The following is a 27,251-nucleotide window of genomic DNA, read 5'->3' as shown; positions in this document are numbered from 1 at the left end:
TTCGCCATATATTGGATTAAAACCTATTACCAAGTGAGCGAGTGTTGAATGTTGATACCAAGTATCTACTTCTACTTTTATCCCAAATTCTACATACATAAAAATTCCAATCAGTTGAGTTTATTACCAAAACATTACTACGAAACATCAACGAATCAATTTATAAGGTTCAATGTGTCCTACATACCTAAATGAAAGATTCGTCAAAAAACGAAAATAAACTGCTAGATTACCAATTCTTACTTTTTTCATTTTTTAGAATTTTCAAAACAGGTTTTTAGATTGAATTTCTATTTTTTTTACACTTGAAGTTTTTACTGATTTCAAATTTAGCTTTGACAACTTTTAGAATGAAGTAAGAATTCAGAATCCTTTATTTTGAGTCTGATTAGCTCAAAAAATTGAGACTTTGTGATTGGGGGGGGGGGGGTAGAGAGGAAAATGTTGCATAACAGTATGGACAATTATTTTTCTTCAAGCTCTATAGTGAAAATACGTTAAAGATTGCCACAAAAAAATGTTTTACAACATTTGAAAACTTTTTAAATCACACCACTGTAAAAATTTAAAAAATGTCTAACAATGATTTTGATACCAAAAAATTTTCACTTTCATTCTTTTTTCAGAAAATTTAGAAAAAATTCAGTAATAAAAATTGTTGATTAACGAAGATTCTATGATTTTTTTTGAAAAGATTCAAACGATAAAAATTAAATTTAATCCAAAGTTTAAATTTACCTATTTTATTAAAAATTGATTTGAAAAAAAAATATATTCAGTTTTTTGGTGACTTTGTCTCATTTTTTTTTCATTTACAGAAATCAAAATTCTTCGTAGAACACAAAGATTCCTTGTAACCCTTGAAAAATATTAAAATTTTCTCTGCTGGTCATGATGGATATGAATAGCAATATCGTGCTCAAATTTCCCTCTTCATCCCCTTAAAAAACTCTTTCAACTAAGTTTTGAGTATAAATATGTTTTCTAAAGTGAAAAATAAACGCGAAAAAACAACTCTGATGAAACTTTTGAAAATATAAATGTGAAAAAATTCTTCTAAAAGGTTATAAGCCCTACTGAAATCTACCAGCTTAATTTTTGAAAGTTTTTAGATGAAAAAAAAAAAAAAAATGAAAATTATTGCAGGTACTTGTACTTAATTTTTTTTTCAAAGTAGGAATATAAACATTTGAATAAGACGTACCTACTTTTTAAAAAATGTTTTTTTTCTCCAAAAAACAATAAAAACTGACAAAAATTGTTTTTCTAAGCAGAATTTGATTCAAAAATTACTTACTGAAAAAATTTATCGTTTTACTTCGATTAGGCAAAAAAGTTTCAAGGCTTGATGAATTATTCACAATAATTAGTCTAAATTCAAGGACAGTGAAAATTAATCGAAAGATTTATTGATTTTTCGAATCGTGATGAAGAAAAGCAGAAAAGGGAGAAAAATTTTGGATGCTTGATTTTATTCTAGTTCAGTAGTACTTTCAAAATTATTTTGATTTTTTTTCTTCAAATTTTTCGATTATTCTAGCTCTTATCTCCTTGAAGATTCGCTATTCTCATAATCGAGAAAGAGGGAGGAGGAGAATTCTGAATGCATAATTTCATTTTACTCACTTGGTAAGGTACCTACTTAAAACTTTTTTTCGCCACGTCCACGGAAATATCCACCAAATTACCATGAGGGGTGAAAGAAGGAAGGGGAATGGACAGAAAATTCCAAATAAATTTTATTCCACATGCCTACTTGTAGTTTTCATTTCTTTCAGATTTTCCAATCATACTCAAAGGGTTCAGCTTAAGCCAGATGAACTCAATTATCATGATAAGAGGTAAAGGACGAATGGGAAAGGTCGGAAAATTTTTAAGGGGTCATTTTACTCCCCTAGGTAAGTAATTTCGACATTTTCCGTTTCCTTCCTTCAAATTTTCAATTTTTTTCTTTTCTTGGAAGGTAAAAAATCATCATGATAGATGAGAGAAGAAAAGATGCCCTGAAGGAGGAAGGAGGGAGAGAGAGAGGGAGCAAATTCTCAAAACGTCACCATACTTCCCTGCTGAAAAAATTAATCGCATTGAATTATTTAAGAAGGAAACGAAATGCAGTAAGGAAAAAATCCTGAGCTTTGATTTTGCAATTTAGGTTGCCAAAATGGGGCTATGACTGATTTTTTGATTCCCCCCCCCCCCGTTTCTCTTCACTTATGCAGAGGATGATTAGCAAATTGAAAAAAAATGTAAGAAATAAACAGGTAGGAAAGTAGTTTTACTTTTTTTTCAAAAATTGAGGTAATTGAATAAAAAAAATCTCAATAAGTAAGTATTTATTTTTTTTTTTTGCACAAGAATAGTACTTACTGTTGTTGTTTTTTTTTGAAAAAAACACACAGGAAAATAAATTACTGATTACAGCCTATATTTTTCTTTATTTCAATTTTTTTCCCATTAATTTCTGATCCATGTACTCAAATTTTTCATTCCCATTTTTAAAATATTAATTTTCTGGAATTCTGGATCACGAAAAATACAGAAAAAAACATAAATAAATCAAAAAGGGTATTCCATTTCTTTTTCAATTTTAGAATTGAGTAAAAATTTCATCCATTTGATTTCATTCAAGTATTGAAAAACTAACCCTAAAGCTACGAATTCAAAAAAAAAAAATTGAAAATTTTCAAGAAAATCTATCCCTTTTCCCTCCCTCACCACTTGAAAAAAAAATAAAAACGCGTGAAAAGCTGAAATCAACTCGAAACTAGGTACTTAAGTATATCATTTATGCAAAATAATACCATCCCTTAAAAAATTTATAATCGAACCCACCATCAATTTCCCATCAAACAACATCAAACATCCACGCGCCAATATAGGCAGCACAGGTGAGCACAACACAGGTGAGAGGTTCCAGGATGTCCAGACTACTTTTCGAAACCGACTACACAAACACAGTGTGCATAGGCCTATAGAGAATGGAGCCTTTATTCTTCCACATCCACACATTTTAAATGAATTATCGAATGTCATCCTTCATGCCACAGCTTCCATTTCACAGATAAGAGTACACGAGTAGGTACAAAATAAAGATATCTAGCACCAGTATAGTATTATAGAAATGCATCTCTAAAAGGATGGAAAATCTACTACAGGATTAATAGTTGTATTTGCCTGGTTGTTTCTCTTATCCTCTTACATCAATAAATGGCACCTTTTTTTGAAACCTTTAAAATGTATTATTGAAAGGTCGAAAAAATCGCGCCACTTTGGATTCAATTCAAAATGTATAAATAATGATTTTCAGACGAAAGGATAAAAAGAGCTAGAGGTGTTTACTTTGCGATTTTCTGTATAAGTGAGAGTGAGGGTGCAAATATAAGGTAACATTAAAGTGACTCTAGTCTCTATGTCTAGCTGAAATACTCCTACTCGTGTACAATATTGCACACATTCCGGACACGTTTATAAATTTAGATATGTAGGTAAATATAATTGTAAAATCTTTCGAGAAAAATATATAGGTAAACGTAAACAACACCTATAAATGGCACCTTTAGATCGTTACGCAGGCACACGCCGGTTACATTATTACAATTAACAATTACTCGTTTAATAGTTGTAAACTCTTGTAAGTAATGTTACCTTCTGCCCCACATTGAGTAACGGATTATTATTGTTTCTTGTACGAGATGTACATAATATGTGCACTATACTACTTGTTTACGTATATTTTTGTATGTAGTTTCTTACCCAGGTACATGTATCAATTAAAACACATCTAGGTACTCTACACGTGCATTTTTAAACAAGGATGAATGCATCATAGACCATATTTAGTGGCGTAACCGAAGTATAGTGTAACTGATAAGGATATACGTTGTTGTACTTTTTTTTTAATAATAACTTGATAATGTGTGTCTAGAGAGAGAATAGAGATGCAGCACTTACCATTGTTAGAGCTTCTGTGTCGTATAATCTCAGACAGTCATTAGGGAAAAGATCTTGTATACGCTCCAAATCGCTTTCCCGTTGTCCTCTCTTCGTCGCCTGGATAAAAATACACACAAACGTTAGAGAGATAAATACACAAATACAAAAATTATACGTTATACCTTTGCTATACGTACACGATTCTAACTTATATACCTATAGCTGATATTATGTATAATAAATTTTAGTTAGATATTAACGCACCGCGATGATAATTAGGCGACGCGAATACCTCATGCCTATTGCTACTAAATGGAAGCCTTATCAATTCCACCATCGTCGTACTCTTGAACCATTTACCTATGCATTTAACCCGGCCACCAATGCTGCACTATTTTAACATCCTTAATAGATAATAGCAGGTGAGGTGCATGACATTCAGCATTTTCAAAGTAGGTATGTAGTTGGTTTTCCAGGCTCACTAGAGAGGTCATCAGAAGGGATTCCAAAAAGAAATTTTTCAACTGAGAGTGAGAAAGGGAGAGTGATTTTGATTTTTATAATTGGAAAAAATTACCAACAGGAATTTTTATTTGGATAATTTGGCCAAAAATTATTTTTAGAACTACATATATACTAAATACTTATATGACAAAATTATCCATAATTTTTGTTCAGTATCACTCCCAATTGATGACTGAATCTCAACTGGCATGGCGAGCCTTAATTGGTACTTTAGGTACCCTATAGATGATTTTCGAAGTTTGGAGGGAAGAGGGTTAAAATGAAATAATTATTCACACTTTGAAATTTGAAAAAAAATCCACAATGTAGGTACTTCTTTTATAAAAAAATTCACACTATAAAAGTAGCTTTATTTGAATTTTTAAATTTTCAAAAATTTGTTGAAACCCCAAAAATGAACGTTGGTTTTCAAAATTTTAGTTACCAGGATTTTATGACATTTTTTTTTTTATCTGACTTGTTTTTTTTTTAATTCAGAGAGTGTCAGTTCAAAAGGTTCTCTTATCTAATTAATAATCACAAATACCTTCGATGGAAAATTTCAATAAAATCATCCATGTTTCGCTTACAGACCTCGAAACTTCGGATAATATGAATTGACCTTTAATCAGAGGTCATTCAAGCTTACTGACCAACCAGGAAACCAATTAATCTTTCAAAAGATAACTTTTCTTCCAATCCTTTGACTACCATACGCTAAAATACTGCATTGTTTCTCCAGTTCTTGATTTTTTTCATTTTTTGAAACCGATTACCTAACTTTGTAGTATTTGAAATTTCTCTCCGTCTCTGATTTCCGATGAATAGTTTATTTTTATTTATTTATCTTTCAATTTAGGTACCATTGCACAAGATGAAGGCGATAAACGATATCGGTGTTATTATTTGTCTAAATATTAGCACGAGTAAGTGGCTCATGAGTTGGAAATTTCATTAAGCCTTGTTTTTTTCATAATGAAAGTGATTATTTTTGTTGACGTTGGAAAGTTGAGCTCATACTTAATCCTAATAATGTGTATGCAGTAGATTTACGCGCAGTAATAGCGCTGTAAATGTATTTAGCCAATAACAAAATCATGTAAGTTTTATCTGGTTTTCTAAAAGTACCTCAATTACCTTGCTTAACAAATAGATAAGCGAAGGGTGGAACATTTATAGTGATATTAGTAAAATTTAAAAGATAAGTTGTTTCAAAAAAGAATGAGAACGAGTACCTAGTTCTGATTTTTTTACAGTTGAATTAAATTTTGAAACACCTAAATTTAAAGGAAGAAGGGTGACGATGGCAATTTTTGTAAATAATACATATTAAAATTGTCGACATATCTACGTGACTTAAAATGTGCGATTTTGGATCTTCAAATCTAAAATGCGTGAATGTAGATCCTTAAAAATCAATTTCGTCGAGTTATTTTTGCCTTAAAAATTCAATCTGCTCTCATGTGAAAGGGAGAGTGGGTAAAAAAAATCAAAATTTTTCTCAATATTGAATTTGACATGAAATTTTACTTCCAACTTTTTAAATCTGTACAGGGTGTCTACCAAAATTTGATATTCAAAAATTGCGACTTTTAGCGACCCTTTTTCGCAACTTTTTTTCTCGGTACCTACCCAGTGCTTCCCATTTTTTAACAAAAAACAAAACAAAAAAAAACGGTTTTCCCAATAAAATTCACACTTGGGAGGGAGGGGGGGGGGAGTGTGACCAACTTTCAATAGTTGCCATGTTACATAAAAAATGTATAAAACTAAATATGAAAAAATTGGAAGTCGGGACGATTTTTAGTGATTTCTGAGGAAAATCGTGACCTTTTTCTCAACTTTCGCGACCTTTTTCTTGGCTTTCGCGACCTTTTTCTTGGCTTTCGCGACCTTTTTCTCAACTTTTGCGACCTTTTTCTCAACTTTCGCGACCTTTTTCTCAACTTTCGCGACCTTTTTCTTGACTTTCGCGACCTCTTTCTCAACTTTCGCGACCTTTTTCTCGACTTTCGCGACCTTTTGCTTGACTTTCGCGACCTTTTTCTCGAATTTCGCGACCTTTTTCTTGACTTACACAATCTGGTAAACACCCTGTTGTACTTTGATTCTTTTGCTCAAAAAATGAAAAAATAATAATGGAAAGAAGGGGGGGGTGAAATAAAAATTTCTTGAAATTATTGAGTTAATTTAAAACTGTTTGTTTCTCTCGAATCCATTTCTAAAATTCTGAGGTAGATCTCCCCTCCTCCTCTCCCTCACAAAAAAGAGTTCTTGAATAAGAGATGTGGAAAGGAAGAAAAATTAATTTTTTTCCAAAACACGAGTTTTAAAATGTTGCCCTATAATTTTCAAAAAATTTGAAAACGTTCCTCACTTGTAGCATGAGAGGATCCCTTTCAAAGTTTTATGCCAAAATTCACATTAAAATTTGGTTAAACTTTTTTCCAAAAAATCATGCTGCTGTCGAAAAATTTTTGAGATGAAGGTTCTTGATGAGAAGTGCGAAGAGTACATAAAGCTGGTATTTTAAAACAAATCGTGATATTAAAAGAAAGGATACCTATAATTATTCGTTCTCAAGTTTGATTTTTTTTCTCATTTTTTTACAATTTTTTTCTCAATATTTATTTGTTTCAATTCTATTTTCAAACTTTTTTCAATTTTTTTTTTTCATTTTTCATCATTTCTTTTATAACTCAAAGATCACTACAGAGTTTTTGATCAATAGAAAAACTTGAATTAATACTTTAAAGTTTGAGGAACCCAACGCATGTTCCTAGAATCCCACCACAAGTCTCCGAATCTTCTTTTATGCAACTTGAAAATTTTAAAACTACCTATTACGAATGGTCCACCCTGTATAACATTGTACTATACGTTTACCGATGATATCATTATGTAAACGTGATCAAGCTGCTAATCTAATCTCGCCGCGGTCTTCATTCTCTCTACCGGGTGTACACAATATTAGTATATTCAAGCAACAACGTTAAAATGATTCAATAATCGAAAGTACTACTCGGTAGAGCAGCTAATAGCACATTCGAGCAATTTAATACTCATCTCAGTTTCAACTCCGGAGGTAAAATTTGCATTCCAAGTATCGCGGGCTGCTTGTAGTTGTGTATGAGCTTGAGCCTCGAGCATAATCGATTAATTTTCCTTTCAGTTTCAATTTCAACCAAGTACATACGTAGGTACTAAACGATATAGCGATGAAGATGAGATTGGCTAATTAATGAGTTGAAAAAATATCACCGCGTGGTGATTGGTGAAGCTGGCCAATGTTTGAGTGAGTACCTAGTGCAGTGATGAGAATTAAGAGAGAGACAGAGGTATTGACGAATGATAACCTCGTTGCCTTTGTGTGTAATGTTACGTGATACTTATGGCGATGCACGTAGAATCTCGGTGTATTATCACACTCGGTTTGTAGGTACTTGGTGGGTATTGATTGTGGTGAAATGGCAATGTAGGACTGTAGGACATTGCTTCTCTAGTTCGATAGAGTAGACCCTATGTTGATTTCACGGTTTAGGATTACTTGGCGAAAAATTTTTCAAATTGGATATGACTAAGTGAAATTTAAGATTACGTGTAGTGTGCTATAGCTAGTTGACCGAGTTATCGGTTTTTTAAATTATGTCATAGAGAGATGACTTTTTTCTTTTCTTTATTAGGTGTATGCTTTGATGTTAAATACATATATTACACTCTTTTTTTCTTCTTTTTTTGAAAAAAAAATGAAGAAAATAATTACTGTAGTATCTTGTACATTTTTATATGTATGTTTTGCATAAATAAGTATTCATTTGCTTTTTGATATATGAAATATTACGTTAGGTTTTCCTTATTGTGTAGTATTGACTTGGTGGCGACGACGACGCGATGTTCGAGTGTATAATGTTCACTATTACCTATAACCTTTGCCTTCTATGGCAATGATTCAATATAAATGATAAGCTTTGGAATGTGTCCCGAGAGCCGAGGTTGTTAATTGAATGTTATTGTCTTGTAATTTTTCGATATGTAATGATACCAGACGTGATTTGTCGAGTGTTGCTGCTCGGTCGGACTGGATTAATTATGTACATTGATACATCTAGATGTACACATATAAATGACGCCGAAATGCTAAATACTCGATGTTTACATGTGGTATTATGAAGGTACCTGAAGTACAGGGTGTTCGGGAATTGTGGTTTTTGAATTTAAAAAAATTATCGAACACAAGAGCTATTTTTAAAAATAGGTACAAAACTACAAAAATATTATAAAAATGGAATAAATTGAGGCTTGCTTGAGAAATTGAAAAAAAAAATTTAAAAATTAGAAAAATTGCATTTTTTTTTTGAAATGATGTTCAAGGTAAATTGGGTCATTCCATTCCATGTCAAATCAGCGGATTTCTGCACGAGGGGCCTTCCTATTTTTTTAAAAATCAGATCATGGGTAGAGATCATCAAACAATGACAAATGACGCAAATCAAACATATTTTTTTCAATTTTTTTTGGCGGAGTATGGAGCTTAAAAGTTCTCCAAAATGGCCGAAAATGGAAAATTTTAGTTGCAAATTTCTCCGGTTGTACGTGATATAGAGTTTTGAACTTTTTTTCAAATTGTAGTACTTTGAGAGAGTTATCGACGAATGATGTCAAAATCAGTGTTGCCACTTTCAAAAACCTAAAAAAAATCAATTTAAAAACTTATAATTTAAATATAACCATGATCTTCATGGGTGTAAATTCTGAAAAAAATCTCAGTTTTAGTCCTTTTCATGTAAGATAACATATCGAAAAATTGGACTGGCATTTTTTTCCCATTTTCGAGAAAAAAGAATACAAGTTTTACACTTATTGCAAAAATACCATCAGAAACCTAAAAAATGGAAAATTTTGCACTTTTGAGATATTTTACCAATGTGTAGACGAACATGTGAAAAAAATCCCCCTCTCCTCCAATTTGTCAACGAATTGACGAGAAATTTTATTTTTCAAGCTATAATTTCAAGAGTGAAACATATTGAAAAAAATGTACCGCCGTTTTAAACAAAAGCAGAAACCTAAAAAAATATTATTTTTCACAAAATTGGGGGGGGGGACTAGAGAGGGTAAAAAAACTGGACCGTTACTCTTACTACAGTATGACACAAAAGTAGTGCTCGGTGGCTTTCATTTCCAAGTGGAAAGAGCAAGCGAAATGAATGAAACGGCGTTGAGTAGGGAAAAATAAGGGCTTTCATAAGCGACCTTGAAAATTTCATGCCCATGCACAAGGTGTTCACAAATTTAAAAACCGGTTTGGCCAAAAAATTCAAACTGGTTTTTATTGGGCCAATGTGTTCTACACATTAAGGCGACAAAATCCTGATATGAATTTTTTGAAACCGGTTCATTAATTTGCAACCAGTTGACAAAAAACACCCAAAAATTGTAGACAGAGAAAAACGCTTGAAACAAAAGTTGTAGAGCGTGAAAAATTACACAATTCTGTCTAATCACATTTTGAAACTGGTTCATTGGTTCGAATTTAGCAACCAGTTTGAGACAATCGCCTAAAAATTGAAGATAGAGAAAAAAGTTTGAAACAAGAGTTGTAGAGCTTGAAAAATTGAATCATTTTCATTGATCAGATTTTGAAACTGGTTCATTAATTTGCAACCAGTTATCAAAAATTACCTAAAAATTAGGGATAGAGAAAAAAGCTTGAAACATGATGAAACATGAGTTGTAGAGTGTGAAAAATTGAACTATTTTTGCTGATCAGATTTTAGAACCAGTTCATTAATTCGTAGCAAGCCATCAAAAATTACCTAGTTGCAAATTAATTAGCGATTTACAAAATCCAATCACCAAAAATAGTTCAATTTTTTACCCTGCACAACTTTTGTTTCAGGCTTTTTTCTCAATCTTCAATTTTTAGGTAATTGTCAAAAACTGGTTTCTAAATGCGAACCAATGAACCGGTTTCAAAATGTGATTGAACAGAATTGTGTAATTTTTCACGCCCCACAACTTTTGTTCCAAACTTTTTTCTCTATCTCCAATTTTTAGGTAATTTTTGATAACTGGTTGCAAATTAATGAACCGGTTTCGAAATCCAATCAGCAAAAATGGTTCAATTTTTTACGTTCTACAACTTCTCTTTCAAGCTTTTTTTCTCCATCTCCAATTTTTAGGCGATTGTCAAAAACTGGTTGCTAAATACGAACCAATAAACCGGTTTCAAAATGTGACAAGACAGAATTGTGTCATTTTTCACGCTCTACAACTTTTATTGCAAGCTTTTTTCTCTGTCTACAATTTTTGGATGTTTTTTGTCAACTGGTTGCAAATTTATTAACCGGTTTCAAAAAATTCATAACACGTATTTATCGCCTTAGTGTGTAGAATACATTGGCCCAATAAAAACCAGTTTGAATTTTCTGACCAAACCGGTTTTTCAATTTATGGACACCCTGTGAAGGGGGGGGGCATGAAATTTTCAAGGTCGCTTTTGAAATCCCTTATTTTTGCCTACTCAACGCCGCTTCCTTCATTCGTTTCGCTAGCTCTTTCCACTTGGAAATAAAAGCCACCGAGCACTACTCTTGTGTCATACCGTATTTTATGCCAACTTTCAGCTTTTTAGAAAAATGTTGATTTTCCCTTACTTATTTTTGGCCCAAATTTGATTTTGAAAAATTCATCAAAAATTTAAAAGTGCACTTTAATACCTGAAATCTTGGCTGATGTCATATATTTTTGCATGTTTCTTTAATTTAGCTTTATTAGGATAGAAACATTTCTGTCAGTTGGGAGATGCTCCTTTGTCCAAAGAATTCGCAATGACATCAGTCTGGAACACTTCAATTTTCAAAATTTGTAGATATTGAACCGCAATCTCAAACGTAATTTTCTCACAAAAACCTCAAATTAATCATTCACTAACCCTTATTTCTTAAAAAAATTTCAAAAATTCCTCCTTTAATTAGGCACATTTATGCACCAAAAGGGTTAATAAAATTACACGACTAGCGTTAAAACCCGACACAAGTCTTCCATCAGGAAGAGTGGAAATCAGAGAAGAGGAATATCATAAGAAAGTAGCCAGCCTTGTTAACCAATAACCATCCACACTCCACGTCCACATCGTTCAAATGTCGCTTCTAATGCTGCAAATAATAATTACACTGGAGATGAAAATTGAAGCCGAGCAAGCAGCTATAATATTTCCTCTTAAATGAATTCAGGGTTAAACGAGAATTTCTGCAAAACTCTCGATATTCCCAAGTGCGAATCTCGACTACCATTTAATAACACCGCTTAAGAACAGCTCGTAGTATCTCGTTCATTGATAATTTCACCTAAACTGGATCGACTGTATCTTTACCTACATACTTCATAATATAAGCGCGACTGGGTACAAATTCCTATATAATTTAATCCGATCTCGTACTAGAAGGTGTAATTACTCAGGTACCTATAAGCTTCGTTTAGATAAATTGCTCACACCACACCACACCGTAGAATAATAATATCACATCACACACTACACCACAACAAACGTGAATTTATCACCACCGAAGAAAGTGTCAGTAGTCGTATTAACCTATAAAATTGAAAACCTATATAAATTGCCGTAGTATAGCCCATAAATCGTGTCATGTGTCAATCAAGCGAGTTGAAAATGAAATAAAAACCTCTGCTCGGAATCCGTACAACTTTTCATTTCGTTCACCTGAATTTCTTACTTATTATAAGTACCTACTTATATAGAGAACAGCAGAGATGAGGCTCGTGTTCAAATAGATACTTTCTAATCATCGTAGTACACCTATTCAATTAAAAAGGTTAATTTTTCAAATTTCCAATTAAACGAAAGCTGAGACTTTTTTGTTCCTTTGAGTACGTAAGTACATGTACAAAGTTACCCACACACAATACCTTTCCTCTACGTCGAGTAATGCAAATAACTCGAAGCTATATGTGTGTATGAAAAAAAATCGAGTAAGAGTATAATATGGCAAATCTCATATCGCGTAGACCACAATGGATGATAAAAGATTCGGAGCAGGTATTTACACGACCCCGATTCGGCAGGCCAAGTCGAAAAATTATCTCAGCTACATCGCTATATGGTAACAAAATATAACAAAATGGTGTAATCGGATCGAGCTCGAGTTTTATCTAAAAATGTCATAAGGTCATGTCCTCTCCTCACTTCTTCGTGTCTCATGTGCCATGTGCCACATGCACAAGCACTGCAGAGTGCACTGCACACGCTTGATAATGCGAAAAATTTCCACTTCCACTTCCATCGGGTACAATAGGCTGATCATAGAGAGGCTAAAAATACCACCAAATATCAATCTTTTCAGATACCGAACAAAACATGATTTGCCACTTTACGCGCTTCGGTCAATTTACAGATGAATTGATAAACAAAAGATGACACTAAGGAGCGAGGGTAAGGGGTACGTGGTTCTCTCTGTCTTTATACTACATAGTACGAGTACGACACCTTCAAAGGTAGCTATCTTTACCTGTTCGTGTAACTTAACGTGTGCCTTGTGCCATGTAAACTCAGTCACGCTTTTCCTCTATGTCATCAACAATGACCTAGAAATTCCTATATTACATTCGACGACGATGCTGCTCGTACATATAATAATTTAGCCTCTGCTCATCAGAAGCCTCTGGTACAAGAGTAAACGTTCTCGTATTTCTTTTTCAAAAAAAAAAAAATCGTAATAAATATTTTAAAAATCATCCCATAATATGAGCTTGTTGTAGGGAACATTTGAAAAAAAAAAACACTGTTGACCCAGTTGGACTCTTTTTTTATAACCCTTCATTGAAAAATATTCCTCATCGAGGTGAACTACAAAAAGATCTGCTTAGTAAATGAAAAGACCCCGATACTTGAGAAAAATTGAAAAAGCACCGAGTGAGAAATGCTTTGCGTTTATTTCGAGTAAAAACTTGGAGTGTTTTATTATTTAAAGCTCATCGCGTAACGGTTAGAGAGTGAACGATGAAGCGGTAAGGGGGGAGGAGGGGAAAGGTTATTAAATGGTTCAGATACCGGTGTGTATTCGCTCATCGGTCTCTTCTGGTAACAAATCATTAAAAATTTACACTCGCTAGTTTGTAGTTTTTAATTCGCGTTTGCTACTAAATGGTGGATTGAAATTATAAAAAAAAAATTATAAAAACCACGTTGGTACTATTTTTTTTCCTCTCTCTGTGGAATGGGATTTTATGGGAAGCGAACCAGATATATTTGATGAGGATGAACTCGTCGGAAATTTTTTTCTATCCATCTGCTTTGGAGGGAAATTATAGAAAATTACCGAAGAGTAAAATTTTAAATCATAGCGACATGAATGTATTGAAAATAACGGATTCTGATACCTCAACTAGAGCAAAGGTAATAAAATTGATTTTTTTCACTCGTGAAATTACTTTGTATTAATGTAAGTATTCAAATTTTGAAAAATTAATCCAATAAAACGTACTATAAGGAAACACAAAATACTCGTACTCGTATAATTTATTCGATCGTTTTTGATTAATTTCAACGCCTAACGAAATTCTCTATGTATTTAATCATAATAACACTCCCCAGGTATGTGTAGTATAGTAGGTAAAATATCACACACAGGAATAATTTAATTTCACAATCGAAATTAAATTTTTCAATGTTACTATCTATCGATTTGCAAAAGAAAAAAGAAGTGTAAATAATTATTCAGGAAATCGGTTTCGAGTCCTTCGGAAATATATGTTACGATTGTACCTATTTATACGCTTGAATTATGTCACTGTTGAACGATACCGTGTTCGCAGTATCCTTCAAAAATTAAGCTATGCAAATTCGAAATGTAATTGTACGTTGAGTTGTTTCCACATCCAACGACAACGTGACGATTTTGAAACCGAACGTAAGTAATTGAACATGCACTTCGTTCAGTTCAGTTGATTTATTCCGGTGATAATGAACAAAACAATGAATAATTCCAGAAAACTGAAAAGTGTTGAAAGAGGAGAGGAGAGGAAATGATTAAAAAATCATATTATTTTGCGTTCATACGACATCAAGATGAAAACTACGCTGAACTTTTTTGTTTTTTTTTTCATGCTTCGAGTTAAAATTGGGCACATTTTGTTTTATATTCTTAACAGAAAATATTTTGTGATCAAGTTTACACGAAATAAAGAAATTCTGAAAAAAAGGTCATTTCGTACAATTTTTTGTTGAATGAATGAAAAGTGAATCACACTTAGAAATTGAATTGATCCGAAGAAGCAACAACCAAATTTAGTTTGAAAGGTCAAAATTGCAAAAAAAAAAAAAAAATGGGATGCAATAATGCAAACATTAAATTTGTACTACGATTGGATCAAATTCAAATTTTAATGCATTTTTTGAGATTGTTTGTATTTTGAAGTTTCAATATGTGAACTGAAATTCTCAATGTTTACCAAAATTAGAATTGAACTCCTAAGAAAAAAAAATCAAAAATTGTTTCCGTTCCACTTGTTTACTTTTTTTTTGATTTTTTCTGCCATCATACCATGAAGTAGTTGATTAATCGATCTTGTTCAAAATGAAAACCAATTTCAGCCCTAAAAATAATTAATTTTCTGATCAAAAAATTGATCATGATTGAAATTTGATTAATCGAACCCCAAGAATCGTTTTATTCGCAATTTTCAATTCAATATGATCGATTATGTTTGAAATTAAAAGTCAATATAATTGTAGTCCTAGATCTCTTGATCGAAAATCGAGCATGATCGGATGGATATTAAAATAATCGAACTCCAAAAGCAAAAATCGATTCACTTCCGATCTTCAATTTTATAGGTAGGTACTTCTTTATATGGTCGATCGTGTTCGAAATTATTGTAGGTATTTTTTTGTATTGTTTCGTTCCCTGATCCTTCTTTTTGTTTAGAAAAAATTGACCAAAATTACGTTTTTCTTCTCAAAGCGATCTTTTAAAACTAGATTTTTTCATTTTCGATTTAAATCTTAGTGTAAGAAGTGATCGATCTCTTCGAAGATGTTCAGGAGGACTACCTCCGGTCCCAAATTCACTCTGCTCCCAACAGAAAATCAAACGATGTTTGGAGCACCCCCCCCCCTAATTTGAAAAATTAAAAAACAATACTTGACGAAAAACATGTCACAAAAAGTTCTCACTTTATGCTTCAGAATTTTTTATAAATAGGTAGGTATGACACTTAAAAAACACCTTTAATCCTTTAAATCAAATTTGATCCCCTTTCGGGGTCAGAGCCCTCCTTCGAAAAAAAAAATACTTCGAATAAATGAATTAAAGAGAACTCGATAAAAAATAAACAATTCAGAACTCTATTTAAATAACTCACTTTCAAGAAAAATCCTCCCTTCTCGTCTCCATTGTTTAAAAAAATGAACAAAAAATTTCACTTACTTTCAATTTTTTGTGTTGAAATTTGAAATTGCTATAAATAATTTGTTTTTAGAAGAAGCTTTATCTGGTCTTCTAAACAATGTTGCCCTTCTACGCGAAGCCTCCTCCCCAATTTGAGCAAAAAATATTCTATTGGAAAGGGGCTCATTCAGAAAATTCTGACAACACTGACAATTTTCAGAGAATTTTCATCGAATTTTATTTTATTTAGAGCTCTGCACAGACACAGCAAGATTGCTTGGGGGACTAGGGGAAGAAAAGAGGTTCTTTGAAAGAATAATTCTGACGCACCAAGTAATTAGGAATTTTTGAAACTTTTACTCTTCATTTTTATGAATTTTTTGTGTTCGAGGTTTTGACTTACAGAGGGACTAACATTAATTGGAAAATGATGAGGTTTCAGATCAGAGGAGTTCTAATATGAAAATGGAAAGTAAACTTCATAGAATTTTTTGATTTTTTCCCCATTTTTTGATGGGGGGGGAGGGGTCTTCATTACAGCACTTTTTCGGATATCGGGGAAAATATAATCAAATGGAATAACTTTCTCATAAAATCTAACATCTTTACATTGGGGAGAGCATAAAAAAGCAAACATTCAAGACCATTCAGTCATCAAAAATTCACATCTAATCAAAATTCTTTTTTTCTGCCACAAAAAATACGAAAAAGGTCAATAATGTTTGTATAAAAATTTGGTTTTCGAGAGTGAACAGTCTGAATTGAAAAAAATTGGAGAACATTTTTCTTTTTTTTGGTGCCGGCGGGGGGGGGGGGGGGAGAAGAGGGATGATGGAGGGAGGAGGCAACAATTTTTATTTTGTCCACGCACACAACACAGTTTATCCAATATCTGTATCAAATCAATTTCATTAAAAATTCATTTTTATGTTCTTTAAAAAAATTCACAACTTTTGAATATGAAGGATGCTTTCACAATATTTCTATACCAATTTTATTGCGTGCACTTATTTCAGAATTTTTTCTCTTTTTTGTATAATTTACTGATAATATGTAATATCGATGAATTTGTATTACGTATTGAGATGGAAATAAATTTTGAAGATTTTGAAACGAAATTTTCGTAACGAACAACGACCGAATAGTTTTTAAACATTTCCATCAATTTTTCCAATAGCAAAATAATTTTGATATCATTTCAATCTAAATAAAGGAAAATTTTCCAAGAACATCATTCGAATAAAAAAGTATTTTCACCCGAATACAACAGAAAAAATACACCAAATTTCACCCTTAAAACCCGCTTCCCTCCTTCACCCCTTGCACGTATATTTTCAGCTTTAGTTTTCCTGAAACGTCAATCCGTTCATTTCCTTTTCGACTCGATTCCTCTACTTAAATATTACACCAAATCTATTTAAAAAAAGCAAAGCAAAAAAATATAAATCACAAACGTGAATCATCATAAAACCACTCGTTTTCTTACAACAACCTCTTCACAATCTTTGGAAATTCGTGTATATACGACTGAGACTGATGGTGGAATAATGGGACCTCCTCGACTCTGTAGAGAGTCTCGTCTCGAGACAACATCGACATCGGATTTTATTATTTTACACAAGTTAGCTGCGTAGTGTAGGTACTCGTATATTCCATAATCTCTCTAAAAGCTTTACACCATAAATGACATCAGACATCGTTTTTGATACTTTAATACTACACATAATAGAGGTTATTAAAGAACCCACGATTCTCCTCTTATTCAAAACCAGCTTCTTACTAACAACAACAACAACGGTTGCGAAATTCATCTCAAACTCCAAGTCTAAGGTAGCTCGATGATAGATAATGGTTCAGAAGGGGGGTGGGGAAGGGGGAGCTGAGACGACGACGATGATGATCATTAAACTCGCGTAAATCAAAACTTGGACATATCTTACCTGTTTGCATTTCGCTTTAGCTTTATTGACTTCTTCAACGTTGCACTGGTCTAGTCTCGATTCATTCAGTAAACTCTCGAAATATCGTTCGTATTCCGATAAACGTTGCACCTGTGATGGAAAAAGCATCGAAAAAATACGAATTAAAGTATGGTATATAAATTCGAAATAACTTGATATGGTAATATCGTCGTGAAATAGGTCTATGCTATAAAATAAACTACCTAAATATATATATAGTGGTTCTTATACAGATCAGCTTCTAGTTTGATAGCACAAAAATTAGATAGGGTCACAAAAGTTCAGAAACCGAGTTGCATTCCCTGATCAATGCAACATTTGGGCATATTTCTTTCTTCAAGAAAATGTACGAGTAATAGTATAAAAATTGGTCAACGTAAGGATAATTTTTCGCTGCAACAATAATACATTACCAACCATTCGATACAGAAACCGCAAACGATTAGCGTTAATAATTTAAATTAATTAACATGTAATTTGGATGCTGTGCTACGTTCATGGTCATTGGAACGCGACTTGGACTCACTCTTGTTGTATTGGAAAGAGAAGTTGCATAGCTTCGGCTTCAGCCGGCAAAAGAGAGAAGAGAGAAAGACCAGAGTTTGGTTCAGTTCAGAGAGATTACGTCATCGACGAGTTAAAAACACATTACCTGGATAGCAATAGAAGCAGAGAGAGAGAGAGAATTGGCGTACATGAGCCATAATTTTTATCCGATCAAACGAACCTGTTTACGTTATAGCAACGTTTAATGAACGGAAAACAAGTTGATAATAATTCGCGGTACAGGAGCGGCGCGGCGGCTTTCTCAGCAAGGTGACCAACATCTATAGCTTCTGTCATGAAAATTATACTCGTAAGTACTATGGTAGGTATACAAAAAACCCGGGCAAGGCAACGTTCCTTCATCATTCTACACTTGTTGACTTGTACAAGATTTTGTAGTATAGGAATAAGAAGGCTTCGTCATAGCTCTGTAGTCTGTACCTCTGTAAGAGGATAGGTAAAGTATAAGGCATCACAAGTCAAGTATACTTATAAGGCACCTGGCTGAAAATTTAGATATTTGGATGTCGAATGCCTGCCTATAAAGAATGTACGCGGATCTGTGTGATGTAAGGTATACCAGATACCTAGTCCAGTCAATGACACTGTACGTAGAATAAGAACCATTACTAATGGGTTACGAGAACCATGATGAACTAGGCAGAAGGCTTCAGCATATGCATATATTGTACAGAGACGGACTCAAATCAACATTCGTAACGTATTAGTAATCATATATTCACGCTAATTTACTCGTAATTCGGTTACGTACTCGGTTACGTCCGGTGCCGCATTCAAACCTACAATATTTTAAATATTTAAGAAGGTACATACTGTTCCAAAATACGATGAATAAAAATTTGCATGTCCCAGAAATGACAGAAAGAATGATTCAACTTTGAAAAAAAAAGGAAAATAATTATTAATTTATAAAAATACTAGAAAAAAGAAAAAAAAACGAAAGAAATGGGCAATTAAAATCAAAATGAACATTATTGCTATTTTTTTTTCTTCAAGTACTTGAATTTAATTTGCAAGGGAAGTAGATGAAATCACAAAAATGTAGAATATCGAAAACTTGGGGAATTTCTTTTTAGGGAATAACAATCTAAAATATCTACTTTGATTACAGAAAGTAAAAAAAAATCGAAGAAAAAAAACTAATGCTCACGTTTTGCCAAAAATTGCAAAAAAATGTTCATTTTCTGCTTCAAAAAAAAAAAAGTCAAATGATTTTTTTCCGCCAAAAAATGTACACTCCCTGTCACAAAATGTTTGTTTTCGAATTTTCTGACAACAATGCTTACTTACTTTTTTACCAAAAAAAGTTTATTTATGGTCAAAAAACATTTTCTACCAAAATTTTTTTGCATTTTTTACCAAAAAAAATTGTGCATTTTTTACCAAAAAAATTGTGCATTTTTTACCAAAAAAAATTGTGCATTTTTTACCAAAAAAATTGTGCATTTTTTTACCAAAAAATGATGCATTTTTACCGAAAAAAAATGTGAATTTTTTACCAAAAAAAATTGTGCATTTTTTTACCAAAAAAAATTGTGCATTTTTTACCAAAAAAAAACTATGCATTTTTTACCAAAAAAATTGTACATTTTTTATCCAAAAAATTGTGCATTTTTTATCGAAAAAATTGTGCATTTTTACCAAAAAATTTGTGCATTTTTACCAAAAAAAATTGTGCATTTTTACCAAAAAAATTGTGCATTTTTACCAAAAAAAAATGTGCATTTTTACCAAAAAAAAAGTGCATTTTTACCATATACAATTGTGCATTTTTTATCCAAAAAATTGTGCATTTTTACCAAAAAATTGTGCATTTTTACCAAAAAAATTGTGCATTTTTACCAAAAAAAATTGTGCATTTTTTACCAAGAAAATTGTGCATTTTTTACCAAAAAAAATTGTGCATTTTTTACCAAAAAAAATTGTGCATTTTTTACCAAAAAATGTGCATTTTTTACCAAAAAAATTGTGCATTTTTTACCAAAAAAATTGTGCATTTTTTACCAAAAAAATTGTGCATTTTTTACCAAAAAAATTGTGCATTTTTTACCAAAAAAATTGTGCATTTTTTACCAAAAAAAATGTGCATTTTTACCAAAAAAGAAATTGTGCATTTTTACCATAAACAATTGTGCATTTTTATCCAAAAAATTGTGCATTTTTTACCAAAAAAATTGTGCATTATTCAACAAAAAATTGTGCATTTTTTAACAAAAAAAATTGAAAAAAATTGTGCATTTTTTACCAAAAAAAATTGTGCATTTTTTACCAGAAAATTAGTGCATTCTTGACCAAAAAATTTGTGCATTTTCTATCAAAAAATTTCAATTCTGTGTTAGAATTTTAAAAATATTCATTTTTGAGCAAGATACATTCTCTACCAAAAAATTTGAGCATTGTTTGCCAAATAAATGTCAACTTTATGCAATTAAAAAAAAAAACATTCATTTTCCATCAAAAATACTTATTGCTTTTTCTTTGTACATAATTGTCAAAAATTCTCATTTTCTGCCACAAAACTTCATTTTTTTGACAAAAATTCTCATCATTGAGGAACGTCAAAAATGTTCAATTGTTCATTCTTTTGCTAAAAGTAATTTTTTGCTCAAAAAAACTGGTTTTCTGGCAAAAATATTCATTATTTTCTACTTTTTTTAAAAAATTCCCATTTTTGGACAAAAAATTTAAAAAATTGCCACTTCTGGTCGTAAAAGTTTAGTTTTTGTTGGTTAAAGAATATTACCAAAAATGCTAATTTTTTGCTTAAAATTTTTCCTTATTGTTCGGAAAGAAACTAATCATTCTCTATCAAAAGAGTTCGTCTTTTCACAAAAAAAAACTCAGTTTTAGATGATATGAGAAATCCTCATGTTTTTCCAAAAATTGCCAAAAGTGCTCATTTTTTGTGAAGAATGCTCATTTTTTTTGACAGAAAAATCATTATTTTCGACACTCTCAACCCAAAAACGGATTTAAGTCTCCAACAAAAAAGTTTTTTCTGTCAAAAAGCTCATTTTTTCTTGAAAAAAAAACTCACATATTGAAAAAGGTCGTTTTGCTCTAAAAATGCTCATTTTAGCTAAAAGAATGGCCATTTTCTGCCAAAAAATTGTTCTTTCTTTTTCAAAAAAAGTTCCTCAATAATTCTACAAACTTGACTATTTTCCCCAAAAATGTACTTTTTTGCAAGTAATTGCCACTGACAAAATTTTGGCAGAAAAGCTCAGTATTTTGACAAAAATGCTCACTTTTTTCCAAAAATTGTGAAAAATGTCGATTTTTTGGCCAAAAAAATTATCACTTTATGCCAACAAATTTTTTTAATTTTCTGTCAAAAATGCTCATGTTCTGCTCAAATGCTCATTTTCTTGTCAGTATAATTGATTATTTTTCAACAAAGAAGACACTCTTTTTACTCCATAAAATGTACTTCTCTGTTTTTTTTTTGAAAAGTGCAGGTTGTTGTTCCAAAAATTGATCAAGTTGTGGGGAGGGAGGAAGGATGAGCACTTTATTTGAAAAAATATCGTCAGTCTTGACAGTTCATATTTCGGATCTCAAAATCGTAACCTATTACCTACCTATATACAAATATGTGAACTATTCAATCAACACGGTCGACTACTGTAATCAGCAATCAACTTCGAGATGTCAACATTATCTGTATCAATATTCCCAGAAAACACACAAAGCATCACGTATTTTAACCGGAAAAACAATTAATTATTTCACTAGAAACGTGTCTCGCTCTCAATATCGTCAAATTGGGGAGGGAAAACTTAGATTATTAATTTACGATCACGGTTTTACATAATTCGATCGTTGATACATTAGGTAGTATTTTGATAAAATGAAACTTCGCAGAAACAGGTAAAAAATACCTGAAACTCATTCGCCATTCGATATGGATTAGTGATCCAATAATGACACGTCGTCGTAGATTCCGCTAACACATGCGATCAGCTGAGCTATATGGATTCGTAAAAATGTGAACTTATCAGACCAGCACGTTGTATTCTGAGTTTAGAGATTTGGATACAGATATATTTTAACCAATTTAACCAAAAAATGTATAAATTTTCGCGAAAAACTGCATTCGTGTAAATTTCAAGGTCGAATGATTCATTAACTTCTTCAACGATTTGAAAAAAGAAAAACAAACGTGTGGACAGTGGAGCTGTGAAAAATCATATGCTGCTTATTTTTTTAGTATTTCTTTCGTATAGGGTAATTTGAGCTCTAATTGAAAGCTATATTTTTTCCGAAACAATGATAAACATCGAGGTTTTTTATTCGCTAGACTATAATCCACCTGTTATGAATAATGGTGCACGTTTCGCTGTGCGCGAATATATTCGTATCCAAGCATTCTCGAGTACACTTATATTATTGATACACGATACACGCGACCACACCAGTTTTTTTTTATGTGTGCTTAGATTATTATCCGAGCTCAATGTAATCTTACAACAGCACATGAATTTTTCCAAGAATTCATCTCGTATAAGTACCAAGTTATAATCGTTAATGAGTTTGTCAGTTTTGAAACACACCTCACAAGAGATAAGCGACGAGATGTTGAATGACATGTTCTGTTGTTCCTCAAAAGTACCTCTAGATACTGAAATTTTTTGTTGTGGGTCATAAAATTTTACGGAAATTTCAATTTTGAAGCTCCAAACCCTTTTTTTCAGTTTGAATCAATTTCTATAGAACCTTTGAGAGAACTACCTACTCTTCCCCTCTCATACTTATTAAATTAATTTCGATCTACAACTGCGGAAATACCACAACCAGGCGAAATTTCCACACAATTTATTCGATACCTTACCTATACATCCAACGTTTGATCAAAGCTATAGGTATCCGATGATATTTCATCAAAACCGCCTAAGGCGATCGAATACCTCACGTAATAAGCATACTAAACGACGGCCAGCCAGATGGTTTTGTTCATAAATAAGAAAATATTATTAATCTTCTCGCCTCCCATGTCCTCATTGCTTTGGGTGCACCGCGAGATAGTGCGAGACGATCGCCCCGAAGACAATTCCGAATGTCAAATCACAACCATTTTTCGATTACCTTCTACGAATATAAATTTTTAATTACTATTGAGAAATTCATTAAGAGGTACGTGAGACTTAGCTCTATAGTATAGGGTATGTATATTTTTTTTTTACCAATGATAAACGTTCGATTTTATTAATCACATTTGCAGGACACGTTTGCATCTTGGCACATCTGTGTATGTATAAGTAAGCAATAAGTATTAAGTATATGAGGCAGCAAATTACTTAACCTTGTTGCGCGCGTTGTTGCGTAACCCTTTTTTTTTTCATAGTATGTAATAAGAGGTATGTCCATAAGTATGTATTAGTGAATAAAAAGCTGCCATTTTTTACAGGTGCGTACACACCTGCGTGATTTCTGGGCGTAACGTGTATGTTGTACTCAACTGTGTTGTAGAGGAAAAAGGAAAAGAAAAAAAAAAAAGAAGACATACACGCACATTTACAAAAATATCCGAGTACTACGTACACAATAGAAAAATGGTTATTGGTTACATGAAAATATTTCCACCAGCGATTAGTATCTATCAATACATTTATATGTTCGAACAAAGCACCTTAAGTTGTGTGGTAGTCACGTTTTTAAGGATGATTACGTTTATCGTTTATAATTGGCAGTGACAGGACAAATTAATGTTATCGTTTCCTCGTCATTAGAGGCTTTGCTGGTGATGTGATATGTTAAAGCGAGCACACGATCTACATTAAGGCGAGTTATTTTGACGTTTTGGCGTCTACGAATAGGTACTGGTAGGTACGAGTGCGGCGATGCCCTTTTAAATCAAAAAAATAAACGTATACGCATTTCTTCCTTAAATAGACATTCGGTAATGTTGCGCGATGAAGTTGAAGGACTTTTTGATGCGTTTGTCGAGAAGTCATTCTTCGTTTTTGTATAATTGTTCAGTGAGTTTGGTAGATAGATGGTACTTAGCTCATCTGAGAGACATGGGTTGAATTTTTTTTCGCAAAGTATCGTATGCTGTAGTCATTGCCTCCTGTAAGGAGCCAAATCAGTTCAAATTTTAAATTTGAAGTTAAAATACGATTGAGTAAGAAAAAAACACTTCATTTCGATTTTCGGGTCCTTATCTCTGAATTCAGGGCCCTTGAAATCAAAATTGCACTTTCGATGCATTTTCAGGAGCAAGTCTTTGTCGAGAGCTTTCGATTAAAAATAATATACTTATACCTATACAGGGTGTCCGAGGAGTGGCGATATAAACTTCAGATTTGGATACAACCGGGTAGGACTAAGAAAAAAGGTTATGTGAAGGTGTAGCTTATCTTCAAAATTGAAGGGGCCAAATACTTTTTCAAAATCCAAGACCTAAAACCCAATTTTGACCATAGGGATGGGTTGTACTGTTTTGAAAAATGAACATTGAACAGCCGTTTTTCATGAGGGGGAAAAATCAAAAAATCAAAAATTTTCTGATCACTACCTATAGAAAAATTTTGAAATTTGAGTGAATCATTGTATTTTACTAGTTTAGAAGCAACTTCACTACTAGTCCGAATATCGTCGTTTCCACCCATTCTGGAGTCTCCAGAACGATTTTCGATTTCTCCAGAAGGCGTGGAAATCAATTTGGGGGCCAAATATGGATATACTGGTTAATCAGGTCTAGTATAAGCCACAACTCATTTTTCAACTGCCCACACTAATTCCAAAGCCTCCTTCTAGAAGAATATCAAAATCTGGAGAAATCTAAAATCATGCTGGAGGCTCCAGAACGGCTCAAAATAGTGAAATCCGGAATGGGGGGGGGGGAGGAGTGGAGAAGTGTTGGTGTCAGTATCAACAGGGATGGAAACAGAAATTTAAAAAAAATATCAGTTACTTTTTAGCGGTTATTTTTATTCAAAATAATTGATGACTGTTACAGTTAAGGGAGGGGTTATGGTTATGACCAAAAAAAATTCAGGTTAAAGTTAAAAAATTAAAAAAAAAGGTTATGGTTTTTTCATTCATCAAAAATTATTTGCACTTTAATGTCAAAAAAGTACGCCTGCGGCCTGGGCGTGTGTAAAAGTATGCATGGGAAAAATTGGAGAAAGCAAAAAAAACACTATTTCACAGCCAGAAAATATGCATTTTTTGAGTTTAAAATAAATTTTAGACAAATAGTATGAATGTCATCTAAAAAAATAACCATAACTGGTGTCACCGAAAACAAAAAAATATATCGGTTATGGTTGAAAAATTTTAAATCAATAATTTTGGTTATGGTTACAGTTTTTGCCTCATTTCAGCGGTTAAAATCAGTGTTGCAAGAGTGGTGGTTTCAGCACTACTCTCACTCCTTACTCACTCCAAAGGAAATGTCAACACTCTTACTCCACTCCTACTCCACTCCTTACTCCCATTGTTTTTCATTATTTTTCAGGAATTTTGACCCTACAGATATTGAGTGATTGATTATATCCATAAATTAAAGGTGTAAGATGGTAAAAGTATATCAATAATTGATAAAATAGTATCATTGATGATAACTAATGAGAAAAACAGTAAAATAAACAACTAAAAAAAATTGAAAATACTGAAAATACGTGAGTAACAGCAACATTTTGATGTAATTAGTCACAAAATTAGGGGGAAAAAGAGGAGTAAGGAGTTTTGATTTGACAACACTCCAACTCCACTCCTACTCCTTTCAAAAATGCTCACTCCTTGCACTCCTTACTCCTACTCTTACTCCACTCTTGCAACACTGGTTAAAATTCAAGACAGTCCAATATATTTGACAAATTCCCAGATTTTTCAAATATATTGGACAGTCTGGACGCGCTGATTACTCATCAAATAAATTGGAAGGTGATTTGAAAACCAATTAAATTTATTTGATGATTTTCAAGTCCCTTCTGAAAATCATCCAATATTTCCATCAAATGAGTCGCATTGCGTCGGCGCGGAACATTATCATTTGATAATTTTTTAACATTTGATGAGAAAATCAGTTGAAGTGTGGTTTGAGATTAGAATTGAAGGGCCCAGTTCCAAGTCGGCCTAAGTCCATTTTTATCATTTTTGAGTTAGCAGCGCCATCTGGTGGTACAGGTCGGTTAACACCTTTACCACCTTGTCCCAACACCTGGCGTTACTTTTTTCGCTCAGGAGTGCTGTTTTGCCGGCTCGAAAAAAAAACGATTATTTTTTTCATTTTTTTTTCTTCAGAATAGACGAAATTTGAAGGTGCTTTGAATGAAATTTTTTCAGAAATGTATTAAATTAATGATTCGTGAATTTTTTTTTGAAAAAAACGCATTTTTTCAGCTCTTTTTCGAGATTTTTAACGTCAGATAATTCCAAAGTGGCCTAAGTCCACTTTTTCTGACTCTTTGACGTGCTCTGGAGCTGAAAATACGCAAAATTAAAAAAATACCAATACGGTACTTTAAAGCAGAAAGATCAAGCTTCACAACCATATAATCACATCATTTATTATTGAAGCGGAAGGGCGAGAAAAACAGTTATTTGCGTTTTTCTCGAAATGGAAAAAATGGACTTAGGCCGACTTGGAACTGGGCCCTTCAATTATATCATTTTATGAGTAAAATTGTTTTCTGGAATAGCTTACGTACCTACCTTCTTTTTTTTTGAATGAGAAATAATTGAGAAGTAATACTGAAATAATTCAACTTTTGTTAGACAACTTTCCTCACACACTTCTTGATTCAGTTGATTTCCATAACCGCCGAGTGTTTAAATTACATTAGAAAGATCCCTAACATCATTAAAGTTTATTATTCATTGGGAAAAATAACAAAAAAATAGCAATTTGAATGGGAAATTAAGAAAATCA

The 27,251-nt window shown here is 32.5% G+C and overlaps 1 protein-coding gene across 5 annotated transcripts in view; it reads right to left on the bottom strand.

Moving 5' to 3' along the window:
• The window catches only part of LOC135840860 (rho GTPase-activating protein 20-like), a 363,692-nt gene that overhangs the window by 45,055 nt on the left and 291,386 nt on the right, over positions 1-27,251 (bottom strand). For all 5 annotated transcript variants that reach the window (XM_065357586.1, XM_065357591.1, XM_065357590.1 and 2 more), the window contains 2 exons: positions 17,786-17,896; positions 3,952-4,050 (listed from right to left, as the gene is read on the bottom strand). In XM_065357586.1, the coding sequence (XP_065213658.1) occupies positions 3,952-4,050; positions 17,786-17,896 (210 nt within the window). The remainder of the gene's footprint in view (positions 1-3,951; positions 4,051-17,785; positions 17,897-27,251) is intronic.

The sequence above is a fragment of the Planococcus citri genome, chromosome 3 (genome assembly GCF_950023065.1).
Source record: "Planococcus citri chromosome 3, ihPlaCitr1.1, whole genome shotgun sequence".
NCBI lineage: Eukaryota > Metazoa > Arthropoda > Insecta > Hemiptera > Pseudococcidae > Planococcus > Planococcus citri.
Note: the sequence above shows the minus strand (reverse complement) of the source record. Positions and strands in the feature narration are given on the sequence as shown.